Genomic DNA, 12,582 nt, shown 5'->3' with positions numbered 1-12,582 from the left:
CTTTTACTCGTCTGCCAGTTTGTCCTATGCTAGCTCTGCAGGCTCGATCTGGTCTGCTTCTAGTTCTCCCTGGTACTGCTGCTCCCACTAACTAGCTAACAGGCTCCTGCTAAGAGGAGCAGCTTGGATCTTTGTGCTTTAACTCCACTATCCCAATGTCCATGTCTGAAAAACACCACCACAAGTGTGTGTAATCATCGATAACTGTATTGGAACACACATCACTATTGATTTAGGACATGGAATCCTCACACTCAGTTACAAAACAAGAAAAGAAGACTATACTGTATCTGAATGAACACATTTGGTCACGTGTGTACAAGTTTGGAAGCAATCACACAAGCGTACGACACGTGTTTTAAGATGGTTTTTGAATGTGAATGGCTTCTATTTGTTCTTGAAAGTGGCACTTCGAAGTCTGATTTTTGTGCTTTGCACCTGCATTGCACAGTAAGAGTTAATAGGCAGCATTTACTAGCATGAACTTGTAGCTTAAAAGCTGCCAGTTCAAGTGTCAAGAATGTAATATATTACAATACAATACAGGCAGAATACCCTTAAGAAACAAACAAAAGCTGAAATTCTCATAACAATTAGCATCCAAAAAAACTGAAAATAGAATACAGAGAACTGTAAGACACTTAAGATAAGATCACAAATGAGCAGTTCCAGTATAACACTACAAGCCATTTTCATGGCAACACCCAATCTGTTTGCACTGAAGAAGTTACACAAGCACAAATATCATGCAAGTCCATAAGCTAGGCAAAATCTCATAAACACCGCCAGACCAGGCTTATCGCAGAGCCTCCTCATTTAGTCCATGGTAATGAGTTGCCGGATGCTTATCAGGAGATTCAAAGACACGTGACTAAGTATAACACCTCTGCATGTTCTCTGAGCTTCAGGAGCAGAACATCTTCTACCGCTGTGATCTGTGGGTGGCTCCTACACAGAGACCTCACTGCTAATATTATTTAACGAAACCCTTTTCTCCAAAGCAACTTACCATGTCAGGTTTGTATACCAAGCTACTTACAATGAATTACCCATTTATACAGCTTGGTAATTTTAACGGTGTCGATTCAGGGTAAGTGTCTTGTTCGAGGGCACTGCAGCAGAAGGTAAGATTTGAACCTGAGTCCTTTGACTACAATGTAAAGCTCTACCTGCTACACTACGTGCTTCACAACATACAAACCAGCCTCTGTTGGAAGAGGTAACAAATGCAGATGATCCCTCCCATCCTGGCACCACAAACAAAACAAGGGCCTTGAACCCAACCAGTACATAATAGCTCCCACCTCATCTGGCTGTTACTCACTCATACCATTATATATTTTACTCACCTTTCCTATTCATAAATAACACAGCTGAAAGTCAGCAAGCTAATCTGTCGTTTGCAATAGTAGCCAAACTTCAATGACGTAAATATAGTGTACAAATGTTCCACTGTGTACAATGTAATTCGCAAACAATTAGTTACAAACTGCATCCATTAGGTAAAGAAAATCAGTGGAAATGAATATAAACATCTTCTAGGGACTGATTCTGACAGAGGAATAGTGCTGTGAGGGCTGTACTTGCTGAGTAAAGAGATATTTTTTTGTTCTGTATATCCTCCTTCGGCCATTTATGACATCACCAGTCACCATGGCCCCTTTGCGAGCAGCTGACCTGGTGGGTTGCAGGCAATAATGGAGGGTGAAATCTCAATTAGACACCTCCCAAAACCATCTCTCCGACATTCCCCCCGCCCTCTCAGTCACACTCTCCCCAGCCCCATTAATGAATTAGACATTACATAAGTGTGTGTCTTGTAACCTCACTAATTCAATGTTCCTTCTCCTTAATTGTCCCCAAGCGCAAGGTTAAAAAAAGACCCCGCTGTAGCTCGATAATGACGGGAGTCCAGAAAGAGGAGCCGCCGACTGTGTGGACCCCAGGAGTGCCAGAAAGTGTTCGACATGCCTGGGAATTAATCAAATTACTGTACCACCACAAGTTCACCTGAGCGAGCACACTGGGGCTAGAGGTCAGTCGAACACTCATGGTGAACACTTCCACTGCTCTGGCCCCTGGGGGCCACACATGGAGAGGCCCTACAAATGCCAGGAGCAGGGAACTCGATGGTTCACATCCTGCCGGAAGATAAAGTAGCTGCACATGTTCATAGAACTGCGGCATATAAAACTATGACAAAAACAGCTACAGACCCCTCAACATATGCAGATAGACCATTCTTCAACCCTTTAGGTAAGTCAAAAGTTACATATGTCAGATTCCCCCTCCTCACCCACCATTCAGCATAGGCTAGCCTAGCCTAGGCAACTGCTGCAAACACAGGTCAAAAAAAAAAAAAGACACAATATAATTCTCAAGTAAATGCCAGACATATTAAATACCATAAAAAGCCTCTCCAGACACTTACAAACTATGAAAACCTGTACGATCTTTAAATTGTGTAAACCAACCGTTGCTTGCAGCAAAAGACTGTGTGCCTTCTTTTCCCTTAAGGTCCACAAATAAGCTTCTTGCCTTGGCTTGTATCATCAAGAGGCTTAGCAGAACACGTTTCTGGATGTGATCTTCCATCCATATTGTTAATAATTTTTCCATCTCAGTTCTTTCACCTTGACGTTTCTTCGTTATTATTGTTGTTTTCATGCTAGCTGTTCCTTTCACATACTCCTTTATACGTGCAGCATCTTTTACTATCGTATTCACAATCGATACGGCTAAACCTAGTTCCCATGTAATAGATGATAATCTTTGTCCACCTTCATACTCCCTTATTATGTTTAATTTCATATACAAATCGATTGCTGTACGCTTGAGAGACGGTTCTTGTTTTCCTTTAAGTGCATGTTTACGACCATGGCAAAAAAAAGCACTAAACTAATGAGAGGAGATGCATTCATGGCTCAAAACGTGCAGGAACTGCGAAGATGCAGCTTCCTGCCTTGTCTGGCTACTCTTACTTGCGCTTAATATACGTCAGATGTTTTTCGTAAGCGTTATCCGTGAATGATGTGTATGCTGAGAATTTTTTTACGGAAATCCGGATTTATGTTATTCAAATTTGCGTAAGTAGAGGGGTGTCTACTTTTACATTGCTGCTGTTGTAGCGGCAATAACCAGGTACTTAAACGTACAACTAAGCATAGGCACCCAGAAATACCTTGAGCATCTCCATGTCTTGCTGGAAAATAAAGTAGCTCTGAATGTTGATACAGCTACTACATCAACAATCACAACAAAAACAACTATTATCATTATTGCTGTTGCAAAATTTTTTATGCAAAGCAAAAAAAATCTGCCAAAACTCAGAAAGTTCCAAAATTGACCCATACGTGCAGTTTGGACACTTTCACAGAAGTATCTAATTTAGTGGAATTTCTGAATTCAACTGCCACAATACCCACCTCAAGGGTACAACTAGGCAAGCAAGAACCCCCACCAAGAACCTTTAGAGCACAAGCTCACTTTGTCAACCTGTGGTGATCTGGCAGGCCTTCAATACCACGGGGCCGTTGAGCACTGCTGTTTACCACCCTTCCACTGGCACTGCGGCCAATGACGTGGCATTCGAAGCAGTGCAAGCGGGGCCAACCCGACTCAGGGCTGCTGGCAATACGAGGCCCTGACCTGGCAATTAGAGAGCTCATTGAAGGGGGAGCAGCTTTGTGTCACCACACGTGATGCTCGCTTGGGTTTGCGAGCACCGCTCTAAGCTGTGCAATGGTCCGTTCAAATACCTACTCGCAATTAGCGACCAACGCACATGACCACAACAAACGTCTTCACCGTGCGCTTTCTTAGAGGCGCCGCTGCCCTGTTTTAAGGCCGTCATTTGCATTCAGCTCTGAAACTCTCCAATAACTCACAGCAGCAAACCCAGAGGGCACAGTTAACTGCTCACACACATCTTGCCAAAACCATCTGAGTAATGTTTTACTCAAGCCAGTCACTATGACCTCCTTACAAATACAAAAGTAGACAGAGACAAACAAAGGCAAATAGCATTATTTAATTATTACTATTAAGGTTTCTAGCTGATTCCTTTTTCCAAGGTGACGTACCGTACGATTCTGTTTGTACTAAGCTACTTAGAATTGATTGTTCTACTTTACAGAACATGTGTTTATGACAATGGAACAAGTGCATATCATGTAAAAAATGTATTAATTTACTGCACTCAGTCTTATAATTACACTCCCTGCACTCTGAGCCCCATGAGTCTCCTGGGCTCTCTTTGACACTAGACCCATCTATGGCACTGACACTGTGTAAACACCATTGGTAAATGTATTTCTTCTCTTTTTTTGATGTATTTCAGGCAGCTGAACCTCCAGTTTGTGCAGAAAAAGAATGTGAAACAGCTTATGTATGCAAAATTATTTGTGATAGCCCATGTATTTTCTTGCCCGTGCTGTTTGCTTATTGTCTTCAAGATTTTCAGCCAAAAGAATACGTGAAATGCTGCAGTCTCCAGTTGCTTACAGCTATAATCCTTAAACCGATCAAGCTGTGGTACATAACTTTAAACAATGAAGAAATACACATACAGATTCTCGGAGAGGTCAGTTACAGAAAGCCCCTGAATGACACAAGCTCCGGTAAGAAAAACAAAACAAAAAAGCAGCAGCAATAAAGCTGACATTCTATTACGTTTATATGATTTTATTTAGCACACACTTTTCTCTAAAGTGAGTTCCAATGAACTCTACATAGTGTTACCAACCCACACACTTTACTCACCAAGATGACTTACGCTGCTAGATACACTACTTACAACTCATCCGTACATCAGTGGAACACACTCTCTCAGTTACTCACACACTATGGGGAAACCTAAACAGCATGTCTTTGGACTGAGGGAGGAAACAGGAGCACCCAACAGAAACCCACAAAGACACGGGGAGAACATGCAAACTCCACAGAGGCTGAGCGGGGATCAAACCTACGTCTTCTCACACCACCCCGGTGCTGTGTGGCAGCAATGCTACTCACTCTGCCACCATACCACATAGGATTTTCAAAAGTTTTCATTATTTTCGCAAGTCACAGGCTGCAGTAAGCAGGACTTATGCAACAAAATTGCACACTTACTTCCATTTTAGTTATAGTAACCTATCTATACTGATGTACAGCATAAACAAAATTCTGCTCATTTGGTAGTATAGCAAAGGGAACAACACAGAGAGCAGAACACCACAAAAGGGTCTGTAGGAAAGTAGGGGAAAAACAAGTAGAAGTGCTTCATGGAATCACTGCTTGAGGCTTAATGAGACCACTGATACAAGTGATCAAAATTGAATATGTTGGAAGTCAGGTAGGACTCTTTAAGCAAAAGTCCTTTCTGATATAATAACATTATGCATCTTAACTGTGTGCAATCAGCCCGTGAAGATATTTTATTATATAACATCATTCTACATAAACGGAACAATTGTTCAGACTTGCAGTTCTCAGCCCTGCCCCTGTGTCTGCTGGTTCTGGACCCAGCAAACATTGTTTGTATTGAGCTGTTCAGCATCGTAATTCAAACAGAACTTGATAGCTGACATTTTTTCTGCTGAGTTTTAAATTGTGCTCAACAGAGTATGTGCTGGACAATACCCATTATGCTGAGGATATCAGGAGAAAATTCAGATGCTTATAAATATGTTCCCTTCATCTTGTCATTTCAGAAACTTAGAATGAAATAAAGTAGTATTCATCTTAAAGGTGTCTCAGCGCCTGGGTGGTGTGAGAGAATGTGGGTTCGATCCCTGCTCAGTCTGTGTGGAGCTTGCATGTTCTTCCCGTGTCTGCGTGGGTTTCCTCCCACAGTCCAAAGACATGCTGTTCGGGTTCCCCCTTAGTGTGTGAGTGTCACAAAGTGAGTGTGAATAACCTCTTGTAAGTAGTGTATCTAGCAGTGTAGTCACCTTGGTGAATAAGGTGTGTGGGCTAGTAACACTACATAGAGTTCATTGGAAGTTGCTTTGGACAAAAGCGTCTGCTAAGTGAATAAATGTAAATGTAAAGGGATAAATCATCTAAAATATTCAATTTATGAACACATAGGAATGATGGCATATATAATCTGTTGTAATCACTGATGATCTGAAGTTATGAGATTTAACTTTTGCATTTTACAAGGCAAAAGTAAACATTTACTGATTTTGCCACCATTATGGGTATTTGAAGAGGCAGACAAATTAGTGAGCCCTCAACTACTGCTCTTAATCTAAATTTATGTGAATTGTTTAAATGACGACAGCTTGATCTTTGCTAATTATTATTAATTACTCTAGTTAAACAAAAAACCACAAATACATTGGGTCTCCAGGAGCAGACCTGAGAACTGCAGCTCTAGTGATCAGCGCTTCTCTAACTATAGATATACTTCATCCTTTCCAGCATGATATTTATATGCTGCCAGATTGCAGCCAGACTCATGGAGCATTATATATTCATTACTTTCAGCTGTGAGAAGGTGCGGATTCTCCGACATCCACAGACACATCGGTCATGACGCCATCTGCGGAAGAGCTACCCAATGGGTACGAGTGCAAGGGCATCTTTGTGAATGATAATGATTAAAGCTGCAAATGTTTCACACTGGCTCACTAAGCAGTGGTGGCAGCCAGTATTCTGAACTTCGTAAAGGTCAATGACAGCCCCTGATAACCGAGCCACCCATATGGATGGGCACTCTCAACCTGATCCAAAGGGAAGGGGTAAGGGGCATTCCTGGCCTTAAAATACCGTTAGTCAGTACTTGAGACTAACAGTATTGTAAGGGTTATGCAATGACATGGACTATGAGTTGTCCTGCAACACAAAGAGCAGAGTGGTCCCATGCAACGCCGGTGTTGGCAGACACTAGGTATAATGGAAATATGTCTACCCAGTGATCAAGAAGAAAATATCTATGTTCATGGCACCTTTACTCATTTAACTGATACTTTTTTCCAAAGTGATTTACAGTGTTAGTCTACCTACAACTATTTATCCATTTATACAGCTGGGTAATTTCAATGGAGCAACTGAGGGTAAGTTCCTTGCTGAAGGCTTCTACAGCACTTAGATAACATTTGAACCGGCAACCTTCGAATTCAAATGCAGCAGCTGTAACCACTAAGCTATCAGCTGCCCCAATCTTTATGTACACTGTTACTCCTTTGAGTACAACAGTCTACAGAATCCTTAGAAAGGTAATGTGTCCCTGGAAAACTCTTTGTGAGGTGATTTCTCATAAATGATAGTAATTCCTTCATTAAATAGTATATTATGCTGTATGGCTTTTTACTGTTTTTCATCCTGCTCTTTTGAAAACCTTCATATAACATATACTTTAAAACCTCACAACAACATAGACACAATACTCAGTATATATGTATCAATTCAACCTTTAACACAAAAAGTGGAATGGAAGTGTAAAAACAAAGGAGGCAGCTGATAGCACAGTGGTTAGCGCCACTGCCTCGGGACCCAAAGGTTGCAGGTTTGATCCCTACCTCTAGATGTCGTACCCTTGAGCAAGGTACTTACCCTGAATTACTTCAATAAAATTACCCAGCTGTATAAATGGGTAAATAATTATAAGGAGCTTAACACTGAGTGGCTTTGGAGAAAAGTGTCTGCTAATAGAATAAAAGTGAAGCATGAAACTAGTGGGGGGGGAAGTACAAATGGAGGCAACATGTGCTGAACAGTGACTGCATTCATTTTCAAAACATTGGTATGAAATGGGGGGGTGCGGTGGCGCAGTGGGTTGGACCGGGTCCTGCTCTCCAGTGGGTCTGGGGTTCGAGTCCCACTTGGGGTGCCTTGCGGCGGACTGGCGTCCCGCCCTGGGTCTGTCCCCTCCCCCTCCCCCTCCGGCCTTATGCCCTGTGTTGCCGGGTAGGCTCCGGTTCCTCGCAACCCCGCATGGGACAAGCGGTTCAGAAAATGTGTGTGTGTGGTATGAAATGAAACTTCTGATGACAGCAAATCCTCCAAACTCAAATGGGTGTATTGTTGTACTGGTAACATTTTTTGTTCCCCCTTGTAACTGACAACCTGTTACACCACTGGTCGAGATGGTTCCAACGACGCTTGTAAGCCTCCAGTAGAGGTGGTTCTGACAAGTCGTGGTTAAGCGCACTTTGCTTGTATGCGTACCGCAGACTAGGTGTGAGTGCAGCAGGACTGTAACCGGGGGTGTTGTGCTGCTCACGCCAAAGGCCATTCTACCACAATGGCCACCATTCTCCGAGTACAACGAACATGCCGGTCTCTAAAAATCAGCATCGCCACTACTCTGCGGCTCTTATCTGGGCCAGCATGTGGTGTGGATTAAGTGGAGGGAATGTCACCCACAGAGTGCTACAGCACTCGGGGCTAAAACAAACACCGTTGAGGCTTGAGGACTTTCCCTGAAAACAGGCAATTATATTACACTTGTATGCAATTATGTGATGGTGCCCATGATTTTACATTAAAGTTTCTTCAAATAGCGAGCACCAGGTAAGTACACCATGCAAGTACTATTGCAGCAGTCTATGGATTCACAGAAGCTGCTGATGTCCTAATGAGCATCAGAAGGTGAATGAACTCATGGATCACTTTATTAGGTATAACTGGCTGCTTACACATACAGCTCACCCCCCAGTTTAGGAGTCACATGGATGTGACTCAGAACATAAAACATGGAAACGGAGTAACGAGGTCCAATTCTTGATCAAATGAATGCGGAAATGGACAAGCCATGTAACCTAAGTGATTTTGAACAGGGTATGCCTGGGGCCAGCCAAACTGGTTCCAGCATTTCAGACATGGCCTCCTCCAGCATGGAGCAACAAGCCTATGGAATGTGGCCAGCACCTTATTGCTGAATCCATACTGTTCTGGAGGCAGAAGAAGGTCCTACAAGGCAGGTGTACCTAACAGAATGGACAATAAATGTGTTTTGCTTGCAACAAGTTCTGTAAATTGCTCAGCTGTTGTACCGTTTCTTAGCTGTTACACAGTAGTGTGAGTCCACGGTGAACGGTATGGGACAAGGGATGATGCGACTAGAAGTCTTGTGTAGCTGGAGTGGCTAATGCTCTTCCAAGTCTCTTTACCTCAGGTCCTTTAATACATGATTATCTTAATGGCACAGAAACAACTCTACAAAAGAAACAGAAAAAATAATAGCGATAAGTATGCTCTCTCTGCATATCGTGTGAGGGCACTGGTATTTTATCCAGGAAGAAAATAACTTGCCGGTGGTAAGAAAAAAAGATGATAAACACCCACAGGGGCTATAATATCCACTGTTTACATTGCTGCCAAGGATGTTTCAGGCAGAGATAAAATACAAAGGCTCTCATCAGACTCAGCTCCGCGCGGATGGCGGTGTTTTATATGCATTGAATTCCCAGAGAGTGGCGGGAGCCAGTTTAAGAAGAGCAGATAAGATGACTTGGAAGTGAATGCTAGCCGGGGTGAGGAGAGAGGGAGATCTATATTCTGACACCTCCACTGCGGTCCATCTCGCAGAATGAGTCTCGCCGCCATTGATATTTCTCCTGAAGAGAGTCTCAATTTAAGCTCCCATCTGAGTCTCAGTTTAGTGCCAAAGCACAGTTGCTGATGGCTAACTGTGGAGTAATAGTCTACCCCAGGAGCAGGGAGCATAGCAGTAAAAGTACTAAAATCCTTCCATGCTAAATACTAAAACTATTACTCAAAATTATGATAAAATCCAAGGGTCGAAAACTGGAACTCTGGTCATATTAGATACTTATTTCAAAAGTTGGACAGCAGATTTCATATCGGTGTACACTTCTATTTGGAACTCCATGCCAAATAAAACAGTGTCTGAGATTAAGGTAGTAATTCTGCACCCATGACCTCGACTCATATTAATAGAGCAACAACAGAATGTATTTGGGCCACATCTGCAAGGGATCCCCAAGTCACTGCATGACGTAAACCAATAAAGGGGACCCTCTCTGACCTCGTGCCCTCCTCTCCACAGAGTTCACAGCTGGTCAGCAATTGCTTCCCGTTTATTGATTTTCATTTCTGCTCTGCCTATGTGTCACAATCATTTCCATCATGGTGTGCAGCAGCCTGGGTGTTTTGGAAATTGCTCCCCTATTTGTGGCCGAACGTAGATACATCCCTCCAAGTTTTTTTCTGCAGCGCTGTCATCGTGCCCACAGAACCACGGCTGATCCATGCTGCTGTTATTGTTTCCAATTTTGTTTCCCCGAGAGATTTTCTCCAAAGCTCCTCATTGCCGGCCGCCGTGTATGTGCTATAAAATGCTGAGGCAGAGATGAAAACGGTCTGCCTGCAGCGAGTGGGGCAGTCAGACGAGTTTTTGTTCAGTGTTGGACAAACATATTATATAGACACGACAAGCTATCGGATAAAGCAGCAGGCCAATTCCATATCTCAAAGATATGAACGCAAATTCCGTCAAGTCACGGCTGGGTATATGGCTATAGAAATGCTCCCCAGAAATAAATGTGTGTTACAATATCATGCATAATGTGTGTTGTGAAATTGGTGTGAGATAAATGCATTTGTGCTGCAAGCCTCCATTTGACTTCTTAACAAAACAAAAGACTTAAATGCTTTAATGAGTACAAATGTTCCAATAATTTGAACTAACTAGTATCCCGCTAACAATGAAACCTAAAATTGTTATTTAGGATTTAGTCCAATTTGAAAGGAATTACTGCTTTCAAAGTCATTATCGCTTGTTCCCTGTAAACAGCCTTGTGTAACATCGGAGCAGACGTTAGTTTATTTCTGTTCCCCAAAAAAAATGTTACGTATAACTCTGACACACCTGGAAGCTGACTGCGTGAGGAGTGGAGTCACTCACAAACCTTACTCTAAACCTGCACTGTGCTTTAATGTCCCATAAACAATAAAACCCTTGCACAGACCTGCTTATTCTTCTTGGAGTACGTCCTCTTCTTCAGCCGCTCCTTCCCGCGGTCCTGCTCCTGCTCCTGGCCGGTCCCATGGGTGCCAAAACCATTTTCCGGAGTCCCTGCGGGCACGCTGTTCTCCACCTCTCTCCTTCTCTTCACCACCTGCTTCTCCCACGCCTCCTTCTTCTCCTGTGTCTTCAAAGTGCCCTTCTTCTTCTTTACCACCAAAGAAAATGGGACAAACCAGAGGGAAAGTGGTGTGAGACACACAAAGACTAGGAACCGCAGAAAAGGACTGTTACAAAACTTCTGTTAGTGACAGGTTCTGTTCATACCTTTTTACATTTATTTTTTTTTAAAGTAAAACTGACACTTCTCCCAAAAGTAACTTACATTTATTCACTCAGCTGATGCTCTTCTGCAAAGAAATTTACAATGTGAAGCTGCTTACAATGATTTACCCATTTATACAGCTGGGTAGGGTGTACCATAAAAATTCAGGGTAAGGACCTTGCTCAAGGGTACTACCTTATGAGATGGGATTCAAACCTGGGTCCTTTGAGCGCAAGATAGCAGCTCTAACCACTACCTCACCTGTTGCTCCTATACGTAATAAAAGAAGGTTAATTACATCCGAGCGACTGCATGGCTCCTGCTCTGTACTCAATGAAACCCGATGGACTGCCAGCCTCTGAAACAAAAGTGGGACGCTTCATAATGTTCTTCTGCCTTTAAATAGTGTGGAAAGGCAGCTGCATGTCACACCGAGTGTTAAGCCTTGGTTAACGCTGGTGGCATGATGGCACTGAGAAACTTAGAGAGGCGACAGTCAAATGACACCGTTTAGACACCTGTGAAGAGCACCACTGGGATAAGCCAAGCTCAAAATCGCAGTGGAGCACTGTTTGACCTGGGGGTGGGGGGGGGTTGCTGCTCGAGGACCTACATGGAGCTCCAACGCGGAATTATTAGTTCAAATTTCAACATCTGTTTTCCTGTTGCGAGGCCAAATTATTCCAGACAGCTCGAGCCGGCCCTTGTGGAGCTATCAATCTGAATATTCAAATAATTGGCTGGCGAAGGCACCAGATGGCGATTTACATTAGGGTTAACAAAACAGCACCAATGCACAAAGGTGCACGGGTGAAGCTTTCATCTTGGCTTTCAGCGGTAAACAGAACGCGCATAAAAAAACATAAATGCATAAACATGAGGGTCCAATCGAGAAACCCGACACACGGCTGCCTCCTAACAAACAGTGGCTTCCGAAAAAACGGCCGACTGTTTATAACTCGCCTGCCGCCCCGACTTTGACGAGGGGCTTTAATTACACCGTATTGACATTCTGCGGCGACTCCAGAACAGTTCACCTCCGTTTCTATGACATCCTCATTAATTTCTCATGAGACCAGACGGCACTGCCGTTTGTCATGCAATTCATTAACCCAGAAAGATCCTTTAAGGACACGGTGCAGAACCGAACGATGCAATCTGCATGTGGAGGTCAGGAGAAGCACCTCCATCATACATGCGTACACCACTTGGGATCTTGACTCAACATTGCCAGCACAGCATTATCAATATTCATTACTGTGATGAAAGAGTGCTTGTGCGAAGGTATTTATTTTACATAACCTGTCCCACCTCACACAGAGTTGCTAATAAGCATGTC

General features: G+C 43.1%; 1 protein-coding gene across 7 annotated transcripts in view; it reads right to left on the bottom strand.

The window, feature by feature from the left end:
• The window catches only part of fbrsl1 (fibrosin-like 1), a 288,927-nt gene that overhangs the window by 203,511 nt on the left and 72,834 nt on the right, over positions 1-12,582 (bottom strand). For all 7 annotated transcript variants that reach the window (XM_029256595.1, XM_029256593.1, XM_029256594.1 and 4 more), the window contains exon 2: positions 10,923-11,126. In XM_029256595.1, the coding sequence (XP_029112428.1) occupies positions 10,923-11,126 (204 nt within the window). The remainder of the gene's footprint in view (positions 1-10,922; positions 11,127-12,582) is intronic.

Source organism: Scleropages formosus, chromosome 12, assembly GCF_900964775.1.
Source record: "Scleropages formosus chromosome 12, fSclFor1.1, whole genome shotgun sequence".
Classification (NCBI taxonomy): Eukaryota; Metazoa; Chordata; class Actinopteri; order Osteoglossiformes; family Osteoglossidae; genus Scleropages; species Scleropages formosus.
Note: the sequence above shows the minus strand (reverse complement) of the source record. Positions and strands in the feature narration are given on the sequence as shown.